Consider the following 27,944-nt stretch of genomic DNA (forward strand, 5'->3'; position numbering starts at 1 on the left):
CGCGCCTGACTCAGGAGGGAGGCGGAGGAGGAGGAAAGCTGTGCGCATGTGCAGCCCACCTGTGCACCGTGGAGGGGGAAAATGCCTAAGAAGCAGGGAGAGCGCGTGGGCGTAGCTCAGGAGGTGAGGAGAGCGGCACGTTGCCCGGGCAACCAGGAGGAGAAGGGGGCTTTTTTTGGGGGGGGGGGAGCACCTTACTGGGGCGTGGCAAGAATCCGTGAAAGATGGCAGAGGGGATGGACGTGAATGGGGCGGGGCAGCGGGAGCGGGTTTTACAAATGGGTCAGCCTTGGGAGGGGGGAGATGCATATAGAATGGGAAGAGAAATTGGTTCTAGAATGGGGGGCGGTAGTGGCTAAGCGTGTTGCACTAACCTACCCCGTGGGGTTGTTGTGAGGATAAAATGGAAGAGGAGCACGCACACTGCCTTAAGGTCCTTGGATGTGTGGTCCCTAAGTAAGGAGTGGAGAGGGATGTCTGCAGGAAGTAATTGTGGATATATTAGATTGCTCTGAATAGTTGACCAAAGGATGCCTCTTCAACCAACCACACTGTTGTAAGCGCCTGTGAGCATGCCTAGCTCAGTGGTCAAGCTCTATGTTACGACTTAAAGCTGAAGAGACAACATCGAAATGTAATAAGTAAGCAAATAAGCAACAGACATAGATGGATGTCTGTGGCAAACGCCTCTTTGAACTATGCTGTTGTACATTAGGTGTTGTATTTCTTATTCTTAGGACCTGATACATATCAGGTAGGGTGACCAGCTGCAAGAAAGGGCAGAGCTCTTGCATCTTTGAATAGTTGTGTAAAAGGGGAGAAAGGAATTGCTGTAAGCTTGTCATGTCATGTCTTAGCCTTAGCTTGCCTTCCAGGGTTATTGTGATGATCAAATGCCACAATGGAATGTCCAGGCACCATTTTTACCTGCAGCTGAAATTATTTATTTATTTATTTATTTATTTTCTTTAAGAACAAATCTCAAGGTGGTTTACAACACATCAAAACATCAAATAAAACAATCCAGAATAAAACGAATTCAAGCTTCAAGGAAAATATTTCAGATCCTTCTGTAGGTGACATTTTGCTTTCCCCAGTCGCCACCCTGGCATCCAGAGATCTCCACATAGTCCCAATTGGACACATGCCAGTTGCAAAACGCACCTGGCGCCTGGCTAATTCTAACACTGGTTGGTATGGCTAGAGCTTGAAAAGGTGTAGTGAGAAGGTGGCAGGCAGAAAGTTAATTGGTACGGCCTTTACAGCCTATTATACTAATTAGCATCCTAAATTGGTTACTTGTTACACTTTTATGTTGCCCTTCTGTAGAAGCCCAGGGTGATGTACATGGTTTTCTCACACCCTCGCCCATTTTATCCACATAAGAACTCTGTGAAGTAGGCTCAGCCAAGATCACACAATGAGCTTCCTGTTTAAGTGAGGATTTGAAACCAGGTCTTCCCAGTCCTAGGCTGACAGTCTAATCACTGTACCGGCGTCTCAAATGCAGGATCTTTAACACTTCTGCACCTTATTTATTCCTCGGCATAGCACTTCATGCACCTGATGCAGTCCACATAAAATCTTAGCCTTTGCTGTTTTTGCTGCAAATAATTTGATTTCTGCTTTCTGGTTTTGGAACCTTAGTTCCGACATGCTGGAACTTTAATTATGAATTACTGGCAAAAGGGGAGAATAATTTATTTGATAAACTCTTTCCCTCCCTCCCTCACCTGTTAGTGGGAGAAGAGTGAAGGAGAAACCTATAACTATCCTAGCTCACTATCAGTGTCCTTGTATAAAATTCACCTTCTTTGGGAAAGGTGGTGGTATTAGTTGGAAGGTGCAACTGGAATACAGATCCCTAGCTTTTTCTAGCTGGCTTGGTTCCATCTCTGAGGGTGCTTGCCATGCTAGCTGCCGTTCAGATCTGCTCCGCCTTTGCAGTTGGCCTTGGAGGTGTTATGTCTTCACTTCTTACACATCCTTCCTATTCTGCTGTTTAGTCCCTTGGCTTTCAGTTCAATGTGCTTTCTGTGTAGTGAAATAATTTTGAGAGAATAATGTGGAAAGTACTGCATATGACTGAGCCAAGGGTGGAGGAGAAATATTGAAATTTCCTAACATTGGTTGTGAAGAGCCAGGGTCAATATCTGAATGCTTGGGTGACAAGGCACCTTGGACTTTCCCCCAGTGTTACTAGGCATCACTGTTTCCCCCCCGCTGCCGCCATGTTGCTTGGCTCAGTCACCATTCCCTCTCTTTCCTCCCTGCCCACCCCCTCCAACTCCAGCTTAAGAAGCCAGGATGAGAAATGACTTTTAGAATTTGTTGGTTCTGCCCTTTCAGTGTTTCCATCCCATCCTTTCCTCCCTTTTGCATACCGTACTCTCTCCAGAGTTGTTCACTGCTGTTGTTTCCCCATGTTGCAAAGTCTTCAACTCTGTCTCTGCAGTTATTTAGAGCTTATTAAAACTCCCCCTGTTCAGAGGCAATGATGTGTTGATTTAATCAAAAGTATCTGCTGATCTGAGCAGTGCAACAAAACGTTGGCAAATGGGAAATCCTGGGATATAGGACCTCAAGCTCCACTAATCTTAAGTGGCACAGGCTGTTCTGCTGTACCTTCAGTGGCAAACACTTTCCTTCTTTGCATGGAAATCTGCCAGAGGGCCCTGCTGTGAGCTGAATTGCTTCCTTCTTCAATGCATATTCTGCTTGTATCACCCAGAAACAATGGTTAAAATCTGAGTTTAATTCTAGTGTCAATGTGCACAAACTGGCTGGTATATACTCTATATACAGTGGTGCCCCGCAAGACGAATGCCTCGCAATACGAAAAACCCGCAAGACGAAAGGGTTTTCCGTTGCGGAGGCGCTTCGCAAGACGAATTTCCCTATAGGCTTGCTTCGCAAGATGAAAACGTCTTGCGAGTCTCGCCATTTCCCCCCCGCTTCCCCCCCCCTTTTTCAAAGCCGCTAAGCCGTTAATAGCCTTTTAACAGCTTAGCCGCTAAGCCTTTAATAGCCGCTAAGCCGCTAAATCGCTAATAGCGCTAATCCGCTTAGCCGCTAATGGGGTTGCTTCGCAAGACGAAAAAACCGCTAGACGAAGAGAATCGCGGAACGGATTCTTTTCGTCTTGCGAGGCACCACTGTACTCTATATAATAAACAATTTATTACATATCAAATACTCTTTGAAATATGGGTTCCTAATTGTTGCTCGGTCTAACTGCACAGAGCATGAATAGCCAAATCCCACTGAGTAGTCAGACACATAAACATGATAATGGTTCATGTCCGCTATCTTCTAACATGTGGCAGTATATACACAGAAGCCCCCAGTGGCACAATGGGCCACTGTGTCTGGCTGTGGGCAGGATTCCTGCATTGCAGGAAGCTGGACTAAATGACCCTTGGCATCCCTTCCAACTCTACAATTCTATAGTATCTTAAATATCACAGCAATCCTGCAATCCTTACAATCATCACCTCCACCAACCGTGCAGACTTGGTAGGTTGATGGCACTTGAGGTCAAGTGGCTATCAGTTTGGTAGTGAAATTGGGTCACACAAAAATAAGATAAATGATTTCTACATAGTTGGGGAACCCTCTGCATATGCAGAAGAGTATAAGTTTGTAAATTAATGAAAATCTAACAACAGCTTGTTAAGGACCTGTGAGCTTCCGATACGTACAGAATATTGAGATGTCAGTTTGAAGGGTGGGGGGAAAGGGAGTATTGGCCTGCTGAAGCCCCCAAAAGCTGCTAATACACATATCCCCTTGGGGGGGGACGACACAAGGAACTCAAGAGGGTGATGCTGTAGACATTCCTGGAAGAAACGGATTATCTTGACCCATTTCAATCTGGGTTCAGACCCTGGTTTGGAACTGAATCTGCCTTGTTCACCCTGGTGACCTCTTTTGGGAGAGGGACCCTGTTGCCCTTACTAGAGCTCTCATTGGCTTTTGGTACCATGGTATCCTCTTGAAATGGGTATTAGAGGCACTGTTCTGCATTTCATTCTCTTGGCATCTTTTATATTTCTAGTGCTCTGAGAAAGAGAGGAAAACCTTTCTCTGTCCATTTTCTGCACACCAGAATAAGAGGTATGCAGAGAGAGGTAATATGGCATTTTTTCCCCAGCAACAATTTATTCATATAGGTATTCTCAGATAATTTAGAATAGCAGCATTCACCTGCTGTTTGAGGGCTTTAGCTCACTCTTTTAACACCAATAGATGGTGCATGTTTGCATTGACCCCCAAAAATCTAGATTGCACTAACGTTTAGAGTTAACCTTTTCGTAACAGTTTAGGATTCGGCGGAGACACTCCACCTCATACTTGCAGATTAAAGGCGCTTTGGGGTTAAAAATTACTGTGTTCTTAAAAGGCAGTCAAACAAAAATAAGTCTGTTGAAATAGGAAGTGACAGCATCATAAGCGAGTACTTAAAAATTAACGTGTATGGCCAGCCAAGAGCACCAGCCAGCAGGATTTTGAGGCTGCTGCATGTGGGCCATGTAAGCATTGTGACCAAAAATACATTATTGTATTAAGATTCACTAACAGGAGCAGAGTGTGTAGTACTTTTCTGCTCTAGTTGGCTCTGGCTAGGGCTTCCTTGAAGACAGCACTCATTTCTGGGCGGATTGTTTCAATAAGAACAGACAACTGGAAGGTGGAGGGGGGATTCAGTACTTGAAACAGGACTCCTCTTCCTCCTTCTCCACTTGTCTTGGGGCAGAGACTTACCCTATTGTACTCTGGAGAGCACCGTATTGCATACATCATCCCAGGTCTTTAGCACTCAGTAGTATTAGAATGGTAAATCGTTCGTTCTTCCTCCAGCCTTTGACTCCCTTTGCCCTCGCAACTGTCAGTCCTGTCAAGAGACTGGTGATTGGTTGAGGTATGTTGGCATTATTCTTTGTGATCCAATGGCTCTCTTAATAGCCTTGATAGATGTTTACAGTAATGAAAATTCTACAAATTCCCAAGACAGCATGTTCCACTATCCTCAGCTGTGTTTTCAGTAGATCGTTTTTCCTTCCCTATTTAAGGAACTAGGCTAATTTAAATCTAGGCTGCTGCGAAAAAAGAACAATGGAGTAGCGCTGACAAGTGTTGCAGCCAGATTTTCAAATACTTCTTGGAATTTTGCAGGTGGCTCTTTCACTCCGGCACATCTCTCATCCCAGTAGCAGAAACAAAAGCTATTTTTATGAGGCAGCATGGTAGAATAGGAAAAGGATGTCTTACTCAGGGAGACAAAGGCTATGTACACACTATATATTTAAAGCACATCTCCCCTCCCCACCCCAAAACAGAATCCTGGGAATCCGAGCGCCACAAACCCGGAAGTAAATGCTTTGGTTTGCAAACTTTTTTTCAGAAGCTGAATGTCTGATGCAGCTGTCGGCTATTGTTTCCGGGGTGTCTGCGCCAATCGGAAGCCATGCCTTGGTTTTCGAACTTTTCGGAAGTCGAACGGACTTCCGGAACGGGTTACGTTCAAGAACCAAGGTACCACCATACTGAAATGTGCCCTGAAGATGGAGATGGAGAAATAAAAAGTGTGCCCATTTTGGAAGCTGTTTTCTGACACTTATCTTTCGCCTCCTGTTATAATTCTTGAATCTTACAAATACTGCATGCATTGTGCAGGGGGAAAGCTGCTGGCAGGTTACATAGGACAAGTATCCCCATTTATTGATATTCTGTAAATACAGTTGATAACCTGCTGGGTCACTCAAACCAAAGGTCCATCTAGAAAACCACCCTGCTTCTCACAGTGGCCAACCTAGCTGCGTCCAGGAAGCCCACAAAACAAATTGAGAATGAAAACCTCTGGCTGTGACTGGTTTTCGGTGGGCTGGTGTCTCTGATCCAATCTGAAGTCACCAGCAATGTCAGGGATTCCGTATCCGTTCCAAAGCAGCAACCTATCCGATGTGGCGATCCTTGGTTGGTTAGGTTCATTGTTCCGAGTTAATGTTTGTTTGTTTGCCTGCTGAGTGTTGGAGGACTCACATGCCCTTCCATTCATTTCCCAACCATCTGCATTTGCTTTAGTAAAGGTCATCTTCACCCATTTACACGATGAGAGAGGGCAGCCCTCCCTGCCCTCAGGGTGTACATGACTTTCGCTGGCTTCCCTGGGAAGCTGCTGGGCCATTCTTCCTAAGCATCTGAGTCGCAGCGCAAACTGGAAAACCGCCAGTCCATTACAATAATAATAAAACAACAACAACAACTCGGGGAGGAAGGAATCAATGACAGTGACAGTTTCTGGGAGGCGGAGTAAGGGGTTAAGAAATTACATGACAGCTGTTATGACAAATAGCCAGTGTTTATCAAACTGGATTTTTTTTAAAAAAGTTTGGTTCTCTAGTTTTTCTGCTTGTTTTTTTTTTTTTTTTTTTTTGTAAAATACACTGTTTTATTCCTCTGATAATTGCTTCACTGTTGCTGTTATAATATTGCTATATTGTTTATTATTTTTATTTTGTAGGTGATAAGTTGGAATGTTTTATAATGAAAGTTTATCTTTTAATAAGTTTTGAGCCACCTTGCTAATATCGAAAGGCGGCTTACAAATACTGAAATAAATCTGCTTAGCAGGAAGATGATTCCATTTGTCTTTTTCTGACAAGCCACCCTCCCCTTTTTCGTTTGGCTCTGATCTATTTAATGAGGGTCAGGAGGTGTAAAGCCTCATTATCTTACTCCATTGGATGTCAGTGTGCATGTTATGTGGCCGAGTGCCAGGATCTTAATTAGGGAATTTACAAAGATAGAGGCCGGATGCCACTTCTTCAAAACTGCTTGCAGCCTTCCAGCAAGGAGGAATGGGTTTGATTAACTCATTACAAAATTGGTTTATTTTGTTAAAAATAAAAATAAAAAGACCAGCAAATTCAGCCCAGATCAAAACGCCAACCTTCTGCTTTTAAGGCACCCGGAGACAGTATAAATAAATATCAGTAATAAGCATCTGTGTCTCTTTGGATTGACATCTATTTCCCAACCCCAAGCCTCTGTGTTTTGGGAGGTCTCCAGAGTTCCCTCAAGTGAATCCAAATTTCAGAAGAAGTGGGCATTGTGCCTGATGGTGTACTTCCTAGGAGGGGATGCCTCTGGCTTTGGCACTTTATGCAGATTGCTTGTCAAGTATGCAGGGGCTCCCCATCCTCCCTTAAAGTGCATATTGTAGCATTGAACTGGGGAATGTAAGAGGGCATAAAACAGAGTTGATTATGGGGACAGTCCTTCCTGTTTTGGAGTGGTGTTTGATATCAAATATGTCTTAGGAAACTCTGGTTATGGTTCAACTAATGAATCCTATGAGCATAACAGGGCTCCCCACTCCCCTGGCACCCCCAAAATTGGCTGTGGGGTGTCAGGAGAACACACTGAATAGCCTGCAGGTGGAGGAGAGAGGGGTTGTTCCATCACGCCCTGTCAAACACTGTCCCATCAAAAGTCAAGGAAATAAACAATTATTTGACTTTTAGAAGACACCTGAAGGCAGCCTTGTTCTAGGAATTTTTAAATGTTTGATGTTGTGTTGGAAGCTGCCCAGATTGGCTGGGCGAACCTAGTCAGATGGGTGGCATACTAATTGATTGATTGATTGATTGATTGATTGATAATTAGGCAAGCTGAAATGCTTATCCTGATGGCACAATCAACATACCATGCCATTGGATTCCTTCTTGTGTCCCAGCCTTTGTGGGATTATAAGAATTTTTAGATTAGCTGCACACTTCATATGGCAATTGTGTCTGCTGCAGATGTATTGGTGTTATCCCAGTATTTCTTGCTGTGAACATGTTGTGAATGTTATTTTATTTAATAGTAATTGATTTTTCTTAATTCCACCTTTTAGAAAGATTGCCTTTTGAATGACAAACATGCATCCTTAAACAGTGGTGCATGTTTATTGGAAGCCTGTAGCCCAGTCAGGGCTCCTGAGCATGTTTTTTTAATGGGTATTACAATACAATATAAGTTTATTGTTTTAGCCAAAGGCCATGACAAACCCGCAGCAACGTTACCAATAAAACAATGCACACCATACATCCATAATATGAGCCAACACCCATGATATAAGAGAGAGGTTTCCAAAGACATCCACAAACTCAAATCCAGCTTGATTTCAAATCAATAAATCACAACAATTTATAGCAATTTTATCTAATCCCCTTTCCCTGTTTTTATTTGTTTGTATTTTAATATTTTTGCAGCCAGGGCACAGAGGGTGTTATGAAGCTATTATTGTCACTCAATGGAAACCAAACCACTTCTGCCAGGGTGTACCTGCTTGCTTGTGTGAACAAAGGTTTCAGAAAGAAATTTCTTGGGTTTGTATGGAAAGGCCCCATTGGGAAAGGGAGTAGCACAAAATCATCTGCATACATCTTGATTGAGACATTTCTGTTCCTAATTACTGGAGAGGGGGAAGTTTGCATTGGCTAAATATGGCACCAAATAGCTAATATAAAAGTTGAAAAAAGTGGGAGCCAGAATGCAACCTTGCTTCACTCCTCGTGACATTTTAAAAGCATGAGTCATACCATCATTTAAACCTACTCTGACCCTCATTTATGTGTTGCTGCATAGTTCTTGGATCAATAGCAGAACTCTGCAGTCAACGTTGGCAATTTGAAATTTCTCCCAATCTATTTCTAATAATAGAGTCGAATGTAGCAGAAAGACCTTTAAAGCCCTAAACGGCCTCGGTCCAGTATACCTGAAGGAGCGTCTCCACCCCCATCGTTCTGCCCGGACGCTGAGGTCCAGCGCCGAGGGCCTTCTGGTGGTTCCCTCGCTGCGAGAAGCCAAGTTACAGGGAACCAGGCAGAGGGCCTTCTCGGTAGTGGCACCCGCCCTGTGGAACGCCCTCCCACCAGATGTCACAACTACCAGACTTTTAGAAGACATCTGAAGGCAGCCCTATTTAGGGAAGCTTTTAATGTTTAATAGACTATTGTATTTTAATATTCGGTTGAAAGCCGCCCAGCCAGATGGGCAGGGTATAACAGGGTATAAATAAATTATTATTATTATTATTATTATTATTATCATTGTCATCATCATCATCATCAAAGGCCACATAAATATTATTCTTATTGTTCTTAGTATGTTTTCTAGATGACCTTTGGGTCCCTTCCAACACTTAAGATTCTATGATCCTTAGAATACAGTTCAGGGTAAAACACTGTGTCCTCCTCTGAACTCAGCTGGTTCTTCAGGAGTAATGTTGTTACTTTGCAACCAGTCTGATAATTTTTGAAGGAGATACTGTGCATATAGCTTTGAGGAGATGTCTTACTGGCTGATAGTTTTGTGAATAATTCCTATTGTTAAAAGTGAATAATGAAGAAGAGACTGTAATGTGGTTGATAACATTTCCACCCTATTTGTTCAAATAAGTATACTGACCCTTAGAAATGTCTACAGGACTCCCATGAAGGATATATAAATTATGTTGGGATACAAATTCTAACAATTTCAGGCCCTGTGCCTTATATTTCTTGCCAAAGAATAATGAAGTCTAAGCCTAAAGATAGCAAGAGATCCTCTGCAGTGGCTCCAATTTGGGCATTAAAATCTCCACAAAGAAGTAACTGCTGTGGGGAATTTATGACTGATCTGTTCCAGCAGAGATGTTAAATCTGACCAAATTTTTGTGGTCAGTGACAGACTATTAGTAGGGGGGGAGGTAGATGAAAAGAAAGGTTCCTGATTCAGTTTTGTATTGGCAAAATAGCATCATTTTGAATTCCAAAATCTGCTATCCAAACTTGCCCTGCCAAATCAAGCTATATAAAGGAACTTAAGCCCCCAAGTCATTGTCCCTTTTTAAATTTCTTAACAGCTGGCTGTCTAAAAGAGTTAAAACCCTGTAAGGGGGAGGGGGAGGGTTAAGTTCATGAGGCCAAGTCTCTTTCAAACCTATTATATCAAATAGCTGGGACATACAAATAATATCCTTCTCGGCCTTCTTATTTATCCCAACCCACCAGGTACCAGGAAAGAGTGCTAAGACCTTTTCTGGATGTTTTCTAATCAGTTATGGCATCTTAAAGGAGAGCTAAAGGCATCATAGCTTGCTTTTCTATAATTACCGCTAGGCTTGGTCTTATCTTGAGCATTTGTTAATGGAGAATCCTTTTGATTTCTGGAAAATAGCTTGCAAGCAGGGTAGGAACATGTTAGCATAGAGTCATAGAATTGCAGAGTTGGAAGGGACTCGGAGGGTCTTCTAGTGCAACTCCCCATTTAATGCAGGAATCTCAACACACAGTCCTTCCCCCAATAATCTGTTTGCATCTCTCGCCTTCTCCAAAATGGTGGTCATCTCTGATGCTCAACATGATGTCTACTTTCCATATTCTTCTCCTTTATGTCCCATTTAGGGACTAATGCTACAGTCCTCCACTCTCTTACTTGGGAGACAGCCCTATGGAATGAATTCCTCTGAGTAGGTTTGCATAGGATAGTTTTGTTTGTGACCCATTCATTCTTTGGCTGAAGCTGCCAGGAAAAGAATATTGCAGGAAGAATGATCTATCATGATCCCCTCCTTGCCCCTCCTGTTCCTCCACTCGTTTCTAGTCTGCCTTGTCTTTTCTAAGCATTCCTTACTGAGAGCAAATGCTTTCCATCTACGCCAGGGTTCATGTGTTCAGCAGTTTCAAAGAGCACTCCATGGAGAGCATCCTCTGGGGGTTCTTGCAGAAGCCTTACTGTTTATCAAAGTCTGTGATTTTTGTACAGATATGAGATCCTTGGGAAGTTCCATCCTCAGCAACCCTGAGAATAAATGGTAATTCTTGCCCAAATGCTCCGATTACTCCAACCCTCCCTGTCCATTTCTATCTCTCCTGACTCTCCCACTGCCCCTTATCTACAGCATTATCTACAGTATTATCTACAGTATCTACTGTATCTACCTTATCTACAGTATTACTACTGTAGTAAGAAATAGGCCCTTGAATTGCCATGTATTCAGCAATCAGTCTCATGCACCTCTAAAGTGTGTATAGGCCACTTCTGGGGTTGCATCTGCCCATATTCTTCTCTTCTGCACAAATATTCAGTTATGTCATCTGGACAACTATCAAAGCTTTAATGCTGAAAGGTGGGCTGTCCATGAGCTAACTTGCTCACCTCAGAAATCTCAAAATCCAAAATGGATCTGAAGTGCAGGATAAAATTTGCAATGGTGGTTCCCATTCTTCCTTTTTTTGTCACAGCTGAAACAGTAAGGTGTTCTGTTTGCAGCCTCCATGGACTCTATAAGGCCTGTCATTAGAACAAGATCTGGGTGTGTGGAATTGGCAATGCACTGGATTAACTGAAGCTCAATTCTGACAAGATGGGAGATGCTGCTGATTGGTAGTATGACGTGGTATGTTGCACTCTCTCTTAAAGATCTGGTTTGCGAGTGGGTCATCTGCAAATTCTCCTAAGACAAAAAGATAGTAGCTTACCCACAATTATTGACACTCTGGCAATGTCCTGTTTAGATTATTGCAATGCATTGTCCACAAGGCTACCCTTGAAGACCATTTGGAAGCTGGAGGTTGTACAAAATCAATATGGTGGGTAGACTACCAATTTGGATCTTGTCAGTCTTAAAACAGATGGATTGGTTTCTGGTCCATTTCCAGGCCAAATTATTGTGCAAGACCAAAATGCCTCAAGTAGAGTCTCTTGCCTTATGAACCCTCCTGAATATTAATATTCTTCTCAGAGGGTCCTTCTTCAGGTCATTTGAAGAGAAGTAGGTGGTGGCTTGTGCTATAGGGTCTTTTCTGTTGTAATACATTATCTTTGAAATGCTCTCCCTATATAGAGACTTGCCTGACACCGATTTTGCTTTCTTTTTAGCACAAGACAAATGCATTTTAATTTACTCCAGCTTCTTACTGTGCCTTAGTCTCAACTGATGGTTTTATCTGGTTCACAACTACCCACAGTTCTGTTTTCATTGTCTTTTTGTTGAAAGGTGTCATTTTTATTGATGGATGTTGTTTTAAATGACTGAATGAAAACTCTTGTGTGAGGTTCGCCTAAAAAGCACTATAGAAATGCTGAAATAAAGAGAGGTGCTTAACCTGTTCTTCTGCTTTGCCAGGAGAGAGAGAGAGAGAGACAGCTTTGCTAAGAGGTGGGAGCTGCATCTTGCTTCTGTGTGAACCGTTTCTGAATTTGGCCGAAGATGGGGTACATATCCCAGGATGCATCTGCTCTCAAAATAGGCAAATGTACAGAAGAGTGATTGAACACATTCAGGGAGGATAGACCAATTAAGATTATTAGCCATGTTGGCTTCATAGTTTCAGAGACTGTTTGGCACTCAGTACCAACAACAGGGAGGGAGCTACTACCCTCAAGCCCTGCTTGTGAGAGTCATATAGTAGGATGCTGACCTACATGGGCCATTGGTTTGACCCTACAGGGCTTTTCTAATGTTATCTGGGCAGGTGTGGGGATCCTTTGGCCCTCCAGATGTTGTCTAACTACAACTCCCATCAGCTCCAGCAAACATGGCCAGTCACCAGGAATGATGCAAGATGTAGTTCAGTAACCCCTGGCAAGCCAAAGGTTTCCTATACCTGTTTTGGGGGCTGTTTTTAAGGTGCTTCTGCTGTAGACAGATACACTGCACTTCAATTTTTCAAAGTGCTTCACAAAGATAATGTCAATAATCCTTATAACACATATGAAAGGCAGGCCAATACTATTTTCCCCAAACCAGTCTGCTTCTACTGCCATAAATTGGTCCCTTGCATCCCGATTCCTTCCTTCTTCCCTCTGCCTTGCCCGAGGCTGGTGCTGCTTGCTTTCCTTGAGCAGAGTGTGAGGATTGCTAATTAGCCCAGAATTGAGCCATAAAGTGGCTAATCAGGGGATCAGTAGAATTGATTTCCCAGTGCAACTCTTCGAAGGGACGCCTTTCCCTCTTTCCCCGCCCTGGGATGAGCAACCAGAGTTGGTGCAGGACTGGGGAAGGTCTCCCCATCCTCTGTATTGAGCACATCTCAGTGGGCTACTGGGAAGGGCTGCTCCAGATGGGCACATGGCCTCTCTTAGCCAGGCTTCCTACTATTTGTGCGCAACACCATGCGCACTGGAAAGGGGTATTGGGAAGGGAGCATGTACTGATTGACAAGCTAATGGGAAAACCATGTCAAGCATCAGTACAAGCTCTCCTTGCAATTCCCCTGTATGGGGAGGGGCCCATAGCTTGGAGAGCTGGCTTTGCATGCAGATCATCTCCTGTTCAATCCCTGGCAACTCCAATTTAAAATATGTCAGGTTTCAAGGCTGGGAAAAACCTCGTTGCCTGAGACCTGGGGGAGCAGCTGCCATTCTGAGTAGACAGCACTGGCTTAGATGGGCTCCATGGTTTGACAGCGTGAAAAGTTGCTTCCTATGAGCACATTGTTTCTGCCAGATACTAATGGAATCTCCTGATGCTTTACCCGTAAGGTGGCAAAACAGATTTCCCCTGGGCTCAGAATGAGATGCTGAGGGAGGGGGATATTCCCCAAGGCACTTTTCCCTTAAGGGGCCTCCTTTGTTCAGACCTCATTCTTCCCATACTCATAAGTCCTTCATCACCTGTTCCCTTGCACTTCAGCTGCTCTCTCTCCCTCTCTTGTCTCTCCACTTTACTGGAAAATAAATTAGCAGACTAATTAGATGACTATCTTAAACAGCCAGCAGTTGCTTCCTGCCACAACTCCAACTGAATGCAAGATGATCACAGCAGTTAGAAGTATCCGCTTGGGACTCGGAATTGCCCAAGTTAATCTGCCTGCCTCACCTGGGGCAAGTCACTGGGCCACTTTCCATTTTCTGGAAGACATGGCTGCATTAAGATATAAATAGCCTCAAATGTGCCTTATTTCCTGGAGAAAATTCAAGGAGTTGTACATCTACATTCCAGCTGCCTTTCCCCCCCTAAGTGTTGGCTATGAATGTTCATTTGCTCATCTTAAGCCAGTGGGTGTGATGTTAAATCTTAACATGGGAAGTAGCTCTTTAAGTAGCTCCTTCCTTGGAGGTTTTTAAGCAGAGGTTGGATGGCCATTTGTCATGGATGCTTTAGCTGAGATTCCTGCATTGCAGGGGGTTGGACTAGATGGCCCTCAGGGTCCCTTCCAACTCTACAATTCTATGATCTCCATACAGATGTGTGTGTGTGTGTGTGTGTGTGATTGCTTCTGAAGTGTAACGAGAGTACTTATTTTGCTAAAAAGAGATGAATTGAGAAGCAGACATTTGTGTCCCAATCTGTACTGATGCCAAATGAATACTCTTGCCCTGATTCTGCTCTAGTCACACACAACTCATGGTCCATGGAAAAGAATGTTTATTTCTCATCTGTGTCAAACGTCAGGCCAGCCTGGATGATCATCCCAATGCAGACCTAGATATGCACTGCCGTCAGTTCTTGTTGTTGTTTAGTCATTTAGTTGTGTCTGACTCTTCGTGACCCCATGGACCTGAGCACGCCAGGCACTCCTGTCTTCCACTGCCTCACACAGTTTGCTCAGGCTCATTGGTAGCTATGAGAACACTGTCCAACCATCTCGTCCTGTCGTCCCCTTCTCCTTGTGCCCTCAATCTTTCCCAACATCAGGGTCTTTTCCAGGGAGTCTTCTCTTCTCATGAGGTGGCCAAAGAATTGGCGCCTCAGCGCCATCAGTTCTGTCTTTGTGCAAACCTGCTTCTTTATGCCTTGTTTCCCCTTGCTGGATTGGGATCTGTTCTTGCTAGATAAGGAATGGCGTCTTCTGTTTTTCTTACAGAGCAATTATCAGTGTAATACAAAGCATCACTTAGTGTAACTTTTTTTTTTTAAGCTACAGATGACATTTTAATGCCAATCTCAGGTTGAGTTTTATTGGGAATCGGGCATCTTAAGTAATATTTCTACCTTTTGCGAACCTATCCCTTGATACTGCAATTCTTGGAATATTTTGTTGGGGGGGGGGGGGAACACCTTTAATATTTAGTATGAGAGCCACATGTTTCTTGCCCCTTTGTGCCATATTGATCCCGGCACTGGAGACCCACCATAAAGCAAGCTTACCCTCCTGTTTGGGTATCCTCTGCCTAAGTGTCTCTCTGCCACGTTTGTAAAAGGAGGATTTTGAGGTCCCTGTTACTAACCTCATGTGCCAGTTAGTGTCTTTAAAGCCCTGATCGGCAACCAACTTCATTGCAGGCCCATTTGCAGGAAGGGATGCTGACTAGAGCTTCACCACCAGATTGCTGGCTGAGGTTCCCTTCAGATCTAATATAACCTGTTTTAAAACAGCTGCACAGGTTGCCAGTTCATTTCCAGGCCCAATTCAAGGAGCTTATGTTATACCCTGTCTGTCCTGCTTCTTTCTGTTGGAGGGTGGGACAGCTGAAACCTTTTTCAAGTCTCCAGTCAAACCCAAGGTGGGCATTTTGAGTGGTTGGTGAAGTCTAGTCATTCATTCTTGGTGTTGTTTTATGTGTGTTTCAGATAGATACCCTGGAGGAGAAGCTGTCCCAGTGCAGAGAGAACTTGGAAGAGTTGGATTTTAAGCTACGGAGAGAAGAACTGACTCCTGAGGGAAGGTACTAGTGGGAATTCAAAGAGCTCATTCATGCATCATGGAACTGCAAGTGTCTGTTGCTCATGCAAACCACTGGTGGGCGAAGTTTGCTGATTGCAAACAGCTCTGGACAGAGCAGAGATTTAATGAGATCCCCCAGCTACAGTTTGCTCTGAAAAGGAGACAATTTTGAACAAACTGAAGCCTGCCCTTTGCTGCTTTTTGTTTGTGGTGTAGCCTGTGAGGATGCACTCTGAGCCTTAATATGCTCTTTTAATTTATCACCTTTCCTTGATAAATTCTTTTTGGACCACCCAGAGAATCTTGGGCCAGAAGGAGGGGGATGGCAGCAAACAAGAGGAGGGACTGGCTAGTCTGGATGCTTATGAACAAATTGCTAAGAGGTTGGCTCCATTTCTTTCTGATCCTCAAAGCCCCCAATGCAATTTTGCCAGCCTTTTGTCTTCTACAGTAGCCATTCAACAGCTGCTTTAGAATTGGCTAGATTTATCCCCACCCTGGCTGGTGTCTCTCTTTCTTCCTCCTTTGACGTACTTCTAAGAGTCCTTCTCTGCATGCCCTTCCCAACATGAACACATTCTGTGCTCTTCCCTTAACTCGCTCTGCAGTCTACTTTGGCTCTATTTACACCCTGTCTCATGCTTTACTCTCTGGGGGAAACAAACCCTATTAGGCCCCCTGCCTTCCCCAACTACACCACAGGGCTTGCTCAGAACCAGCAGCCAATTTGCCGGCGTCTCTTTATTTCTAGCCACACAGTGGCTGCTGCATGTCTTCTCCGCTGTTATTGGAACCGTACTGTTGCTGCAGGTGCTACTTTCAGGCAATTTGTTTTGTTCTTGTGCTTTAAACTATGGATTAATTAATCATGTTGTGCAGCTAACAATGCAAAGCTGTAGATTTGTTCCCCTTCTTAGAAGATGTGCTGTGGAAAAGCAGTGCAGCTGTTCAGTAAGGGCTTCTACGAGATTCAGGCAAGATGACCTAATGTGGGGAAACAGATGCGCTTATGTCCCTTGAACATTAAACTACATGCAAGACTCTGCAATTTTCTACTCAGAAGTGGCAGATTGGAAACTTCATCTGGGATGAAGCAGTCAGGATTTCTGACTGAGATGAGTAGACTTGGAAAGAAAGGGCAATAATATTTCCTTGAGAGAGATCCTCCTCTGAGGATGTATTTATTTTCTAATGAGGAAATGTGTGTATTTAAGCACTCTTTTGGGAGGCAACCAGGAGTTGCATGCTGTTGAGTAGCTGGAATGGCATGGAAACAAGTGGGGAGGCTAAATTCTGCATCCAGTGCAGAAATGCAGCTCTCTGTCCTTCCTCTGCCAACTGTCAGCAGGCTAGTTACTTTTGTGGGGTTATTTACAAAAGTCTGATTTAAGCTCCCCCAGTTTGTTAGAGGCCTGTGGAAGGGAGCTGACTTGAGGGTAACTCACAGGCAGCAGATAAGGTAAACCAGTATCTGCACTATACTGTAGATCAGTGTTTCTCAACGTTGGGTCCCCCCTGTTGTTGGACTACAACTCCCATCATCCCTAGCTAGCAGAACCAGTGGTATCTTTTCTAGGGCAGATCTCTTTGTGATTTGTCACGGAGTGGCAAGGGCTTCCGCCGCTCAACGATTCAACAGTAGCAAAACCTAAAAAGCTTTCCCACTGGAATTTGATTGCTGAAAAACAACAATTGGAGAACAGTCAGCAAGAAGGATTTATGAGCTTCCTTCTTTTACTGATCACAAATTCCTGATCTGACCAGGTACTTTATACCTAGCGTAAGCCTGCCTGTCTAAGCTACCAGTGGCACGTAAAGGTTCTAGCAGAAATAAAGTAGATCCCACAAGCCTGAAGTCTGGCCACCCCGGAATATACTTGAGACCTGCAGATGGGGGAGTCACATGATGGAAGTCCCTGCATTTAAAACAAACAAAACAGGCTAGGCTAGAGCCTTCCTCCCTGCCATGTCAGTTTTTGCATGGAGAATCAGTGTGGTGTAATGGTTAAGAGTGCTGGACTATGACCTGGGAGAGCAGGGTTTGACTCTCCAGTCAGCCCTCAACTCACTGGGTGACCCTGGGCCAGTCACCATCTCTTAGCCTAACCTACCTCACAGGGTTGCTGTGAGGATGAACAGGAGTCGAGTGGGGAACCATGCACACCACTTTGAGTCCCTTGGAAGAAAAAGTGGTATGTAAATGTAATAAATGTAATAAAAATAATCATATGAGTGGTGCCCACCTGTAGTGATACAGTCCAGACACAGTTTGTGATAACTACAGAGGCCTTAAAGTCTAGGTGCCAGAGAACCTTCTCAGCCAGCCGTGGGGAAGATTTTATTTCACTGCACAACTTTCAGAATATCTAATAATCATTCTCACATATTTGCAGAAAGTCACTGGAAAGAGAGAGAAATCTGCTAGCAACCAAAGCTGAAAATTATGGTAAGGAATGAGTAACTTTAGAAACTGCTTTCCCCAAAGACATACCATTAATTCACAGGCTCATGAGAGGGAGGAGCTGTGAAACTAAAGTAATTCATTCAACTGCCCATACGCTCATGGAAAACTCTTTTTTTAATGCAGAGATCATAAATGCCTTCCGAAACAGAGTTCAAGCACTCCTTGCCAGAATTTATGTATTAGAATTCTGCAGTAAAACCCCTAATTTTTGCAAGAATATACATTTCCATTTAAACAGTGTAAATTAAGGATGATGACTATTTCAGCTTGAAAAGGTAAAATGAGAGCAGAAAAGCAATGGGTAAATAAAAACAGGGCAAGTGGATCATAAAACAGGCTGTGTTTGGGGGGTTGAGGTGGAGAATGGCTGCAGATAAATGATGTTTGCTTGCCTAGGGTTACCTAGGAAATGCATGGCCGAGGTTAGATTTGAAGCAGGTACTTCCTGTCTCCTAGCTCAGACACTCCCAACCCACTACACTGCTCCAGGGGAAAAGTTACTCTAAACTCAAGTGTAGCTTGGACCTTTTGCAGTTGCCCAGAACAGGTGGTGTTCCTCTTAACTTTAGTGTCTACTGTTCACTGAATGCCACTAATGCATTTAGTCTCTTTTCCAAGGTGATTTCAATTTTTAGAATTTGCTGAACGTATCACACACATATACACTTAAAAATCTGCATCATTCAAAGAGAGAATTTCCCTGAAATGGAGCCTTATAAAGCCAAGGTTATTAATTAACCCTCTTTCAGACACAGTAAGGCCAAATCCTACACATCCTGAAAGAAATCCTGCTTTTTACTAATAGGAATGCAAAACAATTTGTCAGATCGCGACATTTCTCTTGTTCATTGAGAGAGCCGATAGCTTCGTTAACCATTTTGCTGGCTTGGCTGACATATGATGTCATTCTTCAGGCCTTGATTTGTTTGGTGTACAAAAGAGGAAGCAATTTTGCAATTGCTAGACAAGTTCTGGGTGCCCCCTGGTGAGAAAATAAAGGTTGCTTGCATTCCCATTAAATACGTTCTGCATCAAATGCAGAGTAGCCTCTTGATAAGAATATGGCCCTTAAGGAGTCGCTTTTGTGGGATCTCTGAAGAAGGGTGGGGATGTACATGCACCAAAAATAATGGGGGGGACGGACAGGGATGGGGCAGGGGGGAAGAGTTTGGATAAAGCCTTAGGTCAAGGAGGTTCTGGCCATTTAGCAGCACAGTGACTGTTCAATTCAGACTGTGGTTGTAAACCCTGCCTCATGTAGGCCCATGGTCCAGCATCTTGGGGCAAAAAGGAAATGGCATGGATAGCTGCAAGGAAAGGCAAGGGCAAAGTTAACAGTCTAATTGTGAGAAACAAAGATTGTCATCCCCACTTAAAAGCCCTGGCACCAAGGAATATGGTTATTGGTTGCTGGGAAAGGAACCAAAGTATCTTCATTCCCTTATTTGCCCCCACATCAGGAAAACTCAATTCCCTGAACACCCAGTCCTTAGTATTCCATGATTGCATTTCCTCAAGTAGTGCATACATCGTACTTGAAATTGCTGCATGTATCATATCATGGCGACAGCAAGTGGCTATTGGCCATATCAACACCGGGGCTGAGTGACATACTTCCTTCCTATAGTTTTTCCCCCCAATGTGATTTAAAAAAATGTCTAGCTTCTTGGCTAGAGATGGAGGGTTTCTGACTGTACTTCTAGGGCCTTTTAAAATACAAGAAAGCAAAACCCTAGTACGGCAACCTCCTTCGCACTTCTGCTACGCCATGTTGCAAACTTTGTTCTTAGTTGTCTCAAAGAAAGGGTGCAGAGAGGGAGCCCTCCTTGCAGCAAGACTACTGCTTCCCTTCCATTAGTCTGTGCTACTATGGCTGAGAGCTACTTCAAAGCTCACTCTCTCTGCTTGTGGTCAGGAAAGCCCCTGATAATTGCTTCATTAGCCCACTATCTATCCTCCGCTCTTTAGGTTGTGCTGCCACCTGCTGGCTTGTTGTAAATCTCATTTGCTCCAGAGATCTCGCCCACCCTCTGGATTTGAAAATAACCTCAGGACCAGGTCTATCAGAAAGCCACTTCACACATTGCACTGCACAAAGTTGTACATCTAAAAGTTGAAGTTGGCATGCGTGTGCATGGTAGCAAGCAAGTAAACTTTTTTAGGGAGCTGTACTTGGCTGCAGTTATTCCCTTTTTATATTTTAAGGGAAACCGTAAACAGGTGAAATGGGTCCCCAGTGTTAGAAAGGACGCAATTAGATCATGTGGCCCAGCTTCCAGGACCAAGTTGTTCCACTATTATCCATGATAGATTCCTGAGAGACTCTTAGAAAAACTAAGAAGAAAGACATTTCACCACCTCCCTGCCACAGAACACAACTGGAAAATTCCTCCCAATGTCTGATCTAAAATATTTCTCTGCCTTCCTCATGTAGTTGATCCTGTTTCTAAATAGCCAGCATGCACGGTCGGTCAGTGAAGGGAGCAGTGCCCCATAAGAGCACCATAGATGCAGTGAGAACTAGCCTCCAGTCAAGGGCTGAAGACCTTTCCGCCCCATTTTAATGCAATGGGCTCTTCTCAGTTAAAGCTGTCTCCCTGGGGAGCTAGCAAATACAAAGGGACATCCGCCTGAGCTGTCGTATTAACACCTGAAACTTCCCATTAAAATTATACTCCTCTGGCAGTCGCACGCCGAGCTGCGCTCTGACCTCTGCCGCCGCTGCAGTCAGCGACAATGATTCTGTTGTCAAATAAGCAGTCGCTATGGTCTAACCTCTCGCAGAAATTACAAAAGCGCCGAAATTGCCTCTGAAGAGGCTTGATTGCTGTGTAGCAGCCCAAGGTAGCAAGGCAGCTGCGGCACAGCTATTGAGTAGGCTCTCAATTAAACTGGAGCTAGCTTTCTTTATGTTACACTCACACCCCACCTTTCCTCCAGGGAATTTAGGGCAGAATACTTCATCCTCACAACCACCCCACCAGGCAGTGCTAGGCTGAGACATTGCCTGGACCCTCAGGTCTAGGAATGGCTAAGATGGGAACAGTTGCATAGAAGCTGGCAAGCAACATAAATTCCCCTGGAACCCTCCGCCTTCTTTAGCCAAACAGCTGGGGCCGCAGATGGGCAAAGCCAGAGACAAAACTGGGAGAAGCAATGAATGCAACTCCTACCTTTGCACAGTAGGCTACATTCTAGCCACACAAAATTCACACCACACACATCGCCATCCAGGCAGCAAGGCAGCTCAAAAACAGCATTCCAGCTAAGACATTGGCGCAGGATCAGCGAGAGGCAGTCTGACTAGAGTCACATCAAGAGGGTTGCATCCAGTCCCTCAGACCACAGTTTCTCATCCCATAATTCAAACTAGTCATATAGTTAGGCAGAGAGGCACTTTCCTGCCTCGACTAGTAATTCCTTTTGACGCAGCAGGTTTCCACTGGCTCAATACGTTCAATTGACACAGAGGTGGATTGAAGTAAAATGTTTGTACGTGTCAGTAAAGCCAGCTCATATGTCGCCATGTAATTGTTTTAGGACTACATAGCAAGCGTTTTGAGTTACACAGAGCTCTTCTGCAAGCAGGTTTATGAAAACTAGGCTTGAAACTCAAGGCTTCATAAGAACCTTAAGCAGGACTCTAAAAAGATTTGTGGACCTCCTTTAAGAACCTTGAGTAGGAATATAAAGATTTGCAAATATCCTTTAAGCTCCTTATCCTACCTCCTAAGCAGCTGGACTAAGAAAAGGCTACATTTCAACCATCTGGGATCTGAATTCAATGAGCATGCTGCTGAGATATAACTTTTATTCTCAGAAACCAAAGCAATCCCGCCATCATAATTCCTTTTGCAATCATTCTATGGGTTAAATGAGAGCACCACATTTGGTGGTTGTGCAAGAACTGCTTTCCTTTTTCTGCTCTCCAGTTATCCGTAACAGGATTAAGCCGAAGCCACAGGCTGATTGCAAAAGTCAGGTTGATGCAGCAGGTTGAGGGATATTTTATGCACCTTGAGTTTCCCCTTCTAAAAGAGAGATTATTTTATTCCACCTTTGTAAAATTTACGAAAACTTCAGGCAGAGAGATAAAATGAAAGCTCAGACAGTGCTTTATAACAAGGCCTCTAGACTCTGCCGTGCCCCTCATCCAGGCTTGTTCTTCTTCTATGTCAGGCCCTGTAATACACTGCTTCTGTTTGTAAGAGTTATCCACCTGCAAGTAAGGCATGCAGCTGAGAGAGCACATCTACCTATAATGGAGAAACACAACCACATTCTAAAAAAATATAGAAATGTTTAAGGCAATAGCTTAAAGAACATTAGAAGGCTTAAACACTGCCAGTTCCACAGCAGTAGAGGCACTAAAAGAAATGGAACAGGCCTGTCTTAGATGAGCGGCTGTCTGGGAGAGGTCTAAAAAGTTTTTATCAGGCTCGCTAATGTGGCGAGACACTGGAGCAAGAAAACTTGATTTCCCCCAAACAGAGGTTGTGGGTGATTTTGAGACGAAAGTAGCACCTGTGTTTTTCTCTTTTCAGAGAAAGAACTGAAAGCACTTCGCCATGAAAACCGCAAGAATGCAGCCCTCTCAGTGGCCCTCGTGCTGCTGCTTGTCGTTATTTACACTTGCTGGACGATGTAGCAGATTCTGCCGAGATCCCCTCATGACGTGACTGTGATAACCTCTTCTTTCCCTCACCAGACTGTCTCGAGGGCGTGATCGGCTTTCCAAGCCAGTGCTCTCTAGACACCTCCAAATCATAATGGCCTCGGCAGTCCCTGCTGTTGAAGTATGAGGAAAATTTTGGAGAAGAGGTTGAAGTATGTTTGGAGCCGTCCCGTTATTCTGTGGTGAATAATCAGTAATGCTGCCATTTCCTGTTCTTAAGAAGCCACCTGTGTGTAATCAGTCCCTCAGATTGTTTCAGTAGCTCAAGCATTTTGAAAATGAAACTTTCTCCATGGCAAAGCTTTTCTCCCATTCCCCCCTTTCAATAGACACCAAGCCTCTCCCTCTCGTCCTAATTCCATGGTCTTCAACGCCTTCCTTTCCCACTGAGCAGCTTAGGTGGAGCATCTGGGAATAGTACAGGGCAGAAGAATTTCCTGGGGTTGGCAAAGGGCAAATAAAACTAATTCCACAATTTGAATAAATACCATCCTCCCGCTTGGAAGAGGATCTATCTTCTGCCTCTTTGCTGTAACTAGGAAATAATTGCACCAAGAATGAAGGCTGTGTTATATGTTTATAATAATGGGACTCGTGGAACTGTCCATCTTCCACTGATCAAAATGAGCTTGATAATAAATCCTGATAATGTCTGTATGTTGGGCGCACGTTGCCAGGCGGAGCTGAAAAGAGCTACAGTCTCATGGAAACCAACAGCGTATTGTCCATGGCTTATGTTAAGCTGTATTAATACTCAGTCTCTCTCTCTTACTATTTCTTTACAAAGTTCAAGCCAGAACAGTTTTACCCGCCCTTCCTTATGCCATTTTGAATACACAGCCGAGCTCTGGGAAATTCATCTAAGCCAAGAACACAGCACATTTCTGAATTATAAGGATTGTATTGGCGATGCACAGACAAAAAGGGAAGAGGAACAGACACAAATGGTACACAGCTTCACAGAACACATTGTGTAAACATTCCTTTCAGCAAGACATTTTTGACCACCTTCCCCCATGGGCTGGTATCAGAACAGGCAACAACAGCAGGTTGCAGTCTTTCTAATGATAAAAGCCCTCCATGATCTGAACTTATCAAGAGTCCATTCCCCAATACTGGAATTAAGCTGTTATAATGTTCATTAGTGTCAGGCATGCAGCCTTTAACAGATCTTGAAATGACTTGGGAGTGCTAGGCTCCCCAGCTAGTGTACTTCGCAATGGAAGAATCTTGACCCCACAAGAGGCCATTAGATCTTTTACTAACACCATTTACTAGCCCTACGATAACAGAAATTAGCTGTAACGCAGGTGAATTAAGTGAGGATAGACATTTCTGAAATCATTCTACCCCAGTATTCATACTTTCCCTACCAATTGCCCTCAAATAATATAGACTAGCATCAGAGGAAGTCAGGTCTTATAATAAAATCTTTCTAAAATATTCTAGGCCAGCAGGCAAGGAGGTTCTGAGCTAGAATACCCACTGTTAATTACATGTCTCATTAGTCTCGTCTGCTGTGTTATATTAGGCGCAGGGGAGAAGGCAGCTCAAAACACCCCATGCTGTTCTACAAAACAAGTACTTTCAGAAACCAACGCCATGAAGTTCAAATTAGAGGAGTCCGAGGTTATTTATTCACCTTTGTCCCTTCCCACTTGAAACAAAATGGGTCAAGCACTGCCCTACGCTCTACCCAGAGGATGATCCCGTATCAGGAAGGCAGTTTTGATTTGAAATTTGCCCTTTTCCTGCCACAATTGCCCTGAAAAAGCAGAACCTTGGTGTTGGCAAAAAGCCCTTGGCCCCAGCTGATGTCCCTCCAGTATATGGAGTGGCCTCCTCCTCATGCCTGATCAACAGAGACTTCCAACGGTTTGCAACTCCTGTTGCCGTATGCCAGTAAAGGAACCTCGAAACAAGTTCCAGTGGTGCAAAGCCTTGATCAAGCTAGACAACTGCTTAAGCTACTGCTATAAATAAAGTATGAATGTATGTGAACCTTGTGACTGAAGAACAGCAGGCTTGAAGGCCATGCCTAATAAAAGCACAAAAACGGTCACAAGATTTCGGTTCTGCTTATAAGGAGGTTTCTAAAGGGTTGTGTGGAGTGGTGGTGCCTTGCCTAGTACCTCCCCACAGCGGACTTGGGTGCCCCTTGTTAATGTCCTGTTCTGGGTGCTTTGCTATGAGGGCAGAGACTCGGATGATGCCTTCAATTGCAGGAAGCTTCCCAGATTTCTTAAGGCACAATCTAGGCTACCCCTTAAGTCGACGCTGTCCCTTCTTGCCAACATGTGCAAATACTTCCGTTCCTCCACTGCCTCCATAGTCTTTTGCAGTGTATTAATGACTGGCTCCCATTAGAAAACGCAGCAAAGGTTTTCCTTCCATCTCAAGCAGAGTCGCAACATGTAACCATCGTGCCCCTTCAAGCTCTTGCGAGCTGAGAACAAAAGACCAGCTTAAGTGCCAAAATACAGGCCAGAAAAGCAAAGGTTACTTTTCATTGTCATTGCAGGAAAGGAAAAGAAAGAAGATCCTCTGTGCCTTCATTACAGACGGAATTTTTGATCTAAACGTAAAAATGATTTCTGGTGCTTATTTTAATAATTAAAAAGGCCAAGGGAAAGTGACCTATTTAGAAGAGGGCTGGCTGTTACCCTATCAAGTCCAGATGGTTCAAGCAAACCACATGCTTCTTGGAGGCCACCAATCCTCTAAATTCCAAATCTTCCCAACTTGCTGAACTCTGTGAAAAACACTAGGCATGCCTCAAGGATTTCAAAATGGAACTGCTTGGGGTGACCCATTTGCATTACTGAAAGTGGAGAGTGGGAAAACACAACAAACTTACTTTGCATAGAAGCATGAAATCCAGCTTTCAACATAGTCACAAGTCACTGTCGGCAGTAACTACCCCTGAACCATTACAATCAATACCTCCCATTTGCCCCATTTTCGCCCCTCGAGCATCCAGAACTCCCTAGGCATGAGCCACAAGCCCAAGGAAGTAAGTGCTGCAAGAGCCAAACTTCCCAGTGAATTCACACCAGGCTCCTAAAGCAGAGAGGCACCATAAAGGACAAAGTGAGGCCTTTAAAAACCCCACTCTTCCCTCCAGCTACATTGTCTCCCACTCTTACAAGCACGACCGAGGAGCTGTGCGCATCCTCTTGCTCGCTGTGCCATCTGCTACGTGGAGGCCAGGTGGTCGTCGCACAGGTGGGGAAAGCCCTAGAAAGAGATGGTGGGGATCAATCCGGAAGAATGTCCTCTGCTCCAGGAATCTTACCTCTGGGGTACTTGCAGGATAAACTGCCCGGAGCAGATATTTATGTACAGAGTTAGTTTGCAGTCGGAAGCCATTTCCCATTTGTTTTGCACTGATTCTCCTACCACCCGACCAGGCTTCCTTGACCATAGTTTTCCTCCATGGCTCACTGCAAGCAGCTGGAAGAAACTTGATTTTAATCAGCTGCTGAAGATTCCAACCCAGGCTCATTTCCTGTCCCCCAGGATCGCGTGAGGAGCTGGTCGTAGGGTGAGTGGAGTCTGATGAAGGATAAGACAGCTTCTTTGGATAGCTTCTCTGAACTGTCCCTTTTTTGAGAGTCGTGCACTCTGACGCCTTCACCCCACTCCCAGAAGAGGCGACTGAAGTAGCAAATTCTGTGGACAAAGAAGGCAGAAATCAGCACAGGGAGTTGGACCCAGGCAGTTGCAAACAGTTGCATATAGAAGGCCCTCAGTTCTATCTCTAGTTAAAAGAGCCCTGGATTCCAGGCAAGGACCTCTGCCTCTATCTCTGGAATGGCAGCAAGCTGAGACACAGAATTGCCAGGTTAACTGATCTGGACTTAGAATAAGGCAGTGCTTTCAATTAACTTTCATAAGGCACAAAAAGGCTCCTTTTAAAGGAATGTAGCAGAGTGCATTAAAAAGAAAACCAGAAGGATCTCCAAGAAGCCCAGATTATGTACTAAATAATCTCCAGGGATTTTTCAGACTGACCGCATAGCAAAAGAGCTCAAATGCTGTGCACAGCTTTATACAAATTAGCACATAATTTCTAGTTGTTACATTCTTTTGCAAAATTTCCTGTATTTGGGTCTCTTGTGCCTTTGCTACAACTGAGGGTTAAGTATGGGTGAAGAAAAAGGGAGAAAGTAGCAAAATAACTGTTCATCTGAACTGTAGCTCTTTCCTCCCTCCCTATGTGTGTGCGTTTATGTGTGAGACCATACATAAGGTAAGCCCAGTGTAGAAGAGTTTGCTTCACCTTCAACAGCAAGAACCATTCTGAGGAACTGGTGGTGAAGTCCCATCTCTTGAGCCTGCCTAGCCAGAGGGTCCAGTGCCAAAGAAGGGATGGGTAGGGTGTTTGGGGTTGGTTTTTTTTTGACGTGGGGGGCACAATAGAATGATGAATAGTAGCCACAGGTGTGGTCAGTAACTTCCTTCACTTCTGGAAGTCCTATTAGAAGCCTGATATCGACATCTTCAGCCAATCTTGGCCGCTTGTGCAATGGGGCTTCCCTCCCCTCCCGCTACATGCCCCCTAAATTGGCTCAAGGGGAGTGTCAGGAGGAACCCCCCCCCCCCCGAACAGCACAAAGGGGGAGCAGAGAGCGGGTCTTTCTACCCAGAAAACTGGAATGCTTGCACAGACAAAATGATGGGAGGAGCACAACAGTGAATTCCACCTTCCAACAGCCCACAAAGTCTAACCTTCAGCTTCCACAGAATAGATACGGCTGATAAGGTACTTCAGGTGTAAAATGGGCACATATACATGTTTTGTCTGTGCTGATGATGTTCGCATTACAGCAGAATCAGCACAAGAGAGAGGAGGGATCTTTTTCCAGCTCCCAAGTGGGAATATGAATCTCAAGCTGAACATGCAGCCCCCAAGTATCAAAAGCCTGTCTGCTGGTCATGTGGCCAAAAAACAACAACCCTGTTTGCTCCCTCTACTCTGATACCTTAAGAGAAAGCCTAATCGATAAGTTCTGCAGGACCCACCAATTAAAGGACTTGCAGACTGCAGACACAGACACCACAGCCAGGTGTACAAAAGGTTGTTTTAACAGAAACAGCCTTATTTTTGCCTCAAGTCAAAGGACTGACTAGAAGGGGGAAATCAATGCCTTTGGTGTCTGAA

At 44.3% G+C, this 27,944-nt stretch overlaps 2 protein-coding genes across 3 annotated transcripts in view; one reads left to right on the plus strand and one right to left on the minus strand.

The window, feature by feature from the left end:
• Positions 1 to 23,437, plus strand: CCDC167 (coiled-coil domain containing 167). 2 transcript variants are annotated; one of them, XM_077925650.1, is made up of 5 exons: positions 16 to 123; positions 5,405 to 5,535; positions 15,548 to 15,642; positions 18,035 to 18,087; positions 22,650 to 23,437. In XM_077925650.1, the coding sequence occupies exons 2-5, from the start codon at positions 5,419 to 5,421 to the stop codon at positions 22,751 to 22,753; spliced, it is 369 nt and encodes a 122-aa protein (XP_077781776.1). In that variant the 5' UTR covers positions 16 to 123; positions 5,405 to 5,418; the 3' UTR covers positions 22,754 to 23,437. The 2 variants fall into 2 exon arrangements, with proteins under 2 accessions (XP_028580221.1, XP_077781776.1); XM_028724388.2 differs by lacking the exon at positions 5,405 to 5,535 and having other exon boundaries at positions 1 to 123.
• The window catches only part of CMTR1 (cap methyltransferase 1), a 37,019-nt gene continuing 27,276 nt past the window's right edge, over positions 18,202 to 27,944 (minus strand). The window contains exon 24 of the mRNA XM_028724385.2: positions 18,202 to 26,452. Within this exon, the coding sequence (XP_028580218.2) occupies positions 26,251 to 26,452 (202 nt within the window). The 3' untranslated portion in view covers positions 18,202 to 26,250. The remainder of the gene's footprint in view (positions 26,453 to 27,944) is intronic.

This window comes from Podarcis muralis, chromosome 3, assembly GCF_964188315.1.
Source record: "Podarcis muralis chromosome 3, rPodMur119.hap1.1, whole genome shotgun sequence".
Lineage (NCBI taxonomy): Eukaryota > Metazoa > Chordata > Lepidosauria > Squamata > Lacertidae > Podarcis > Podarcis muralis.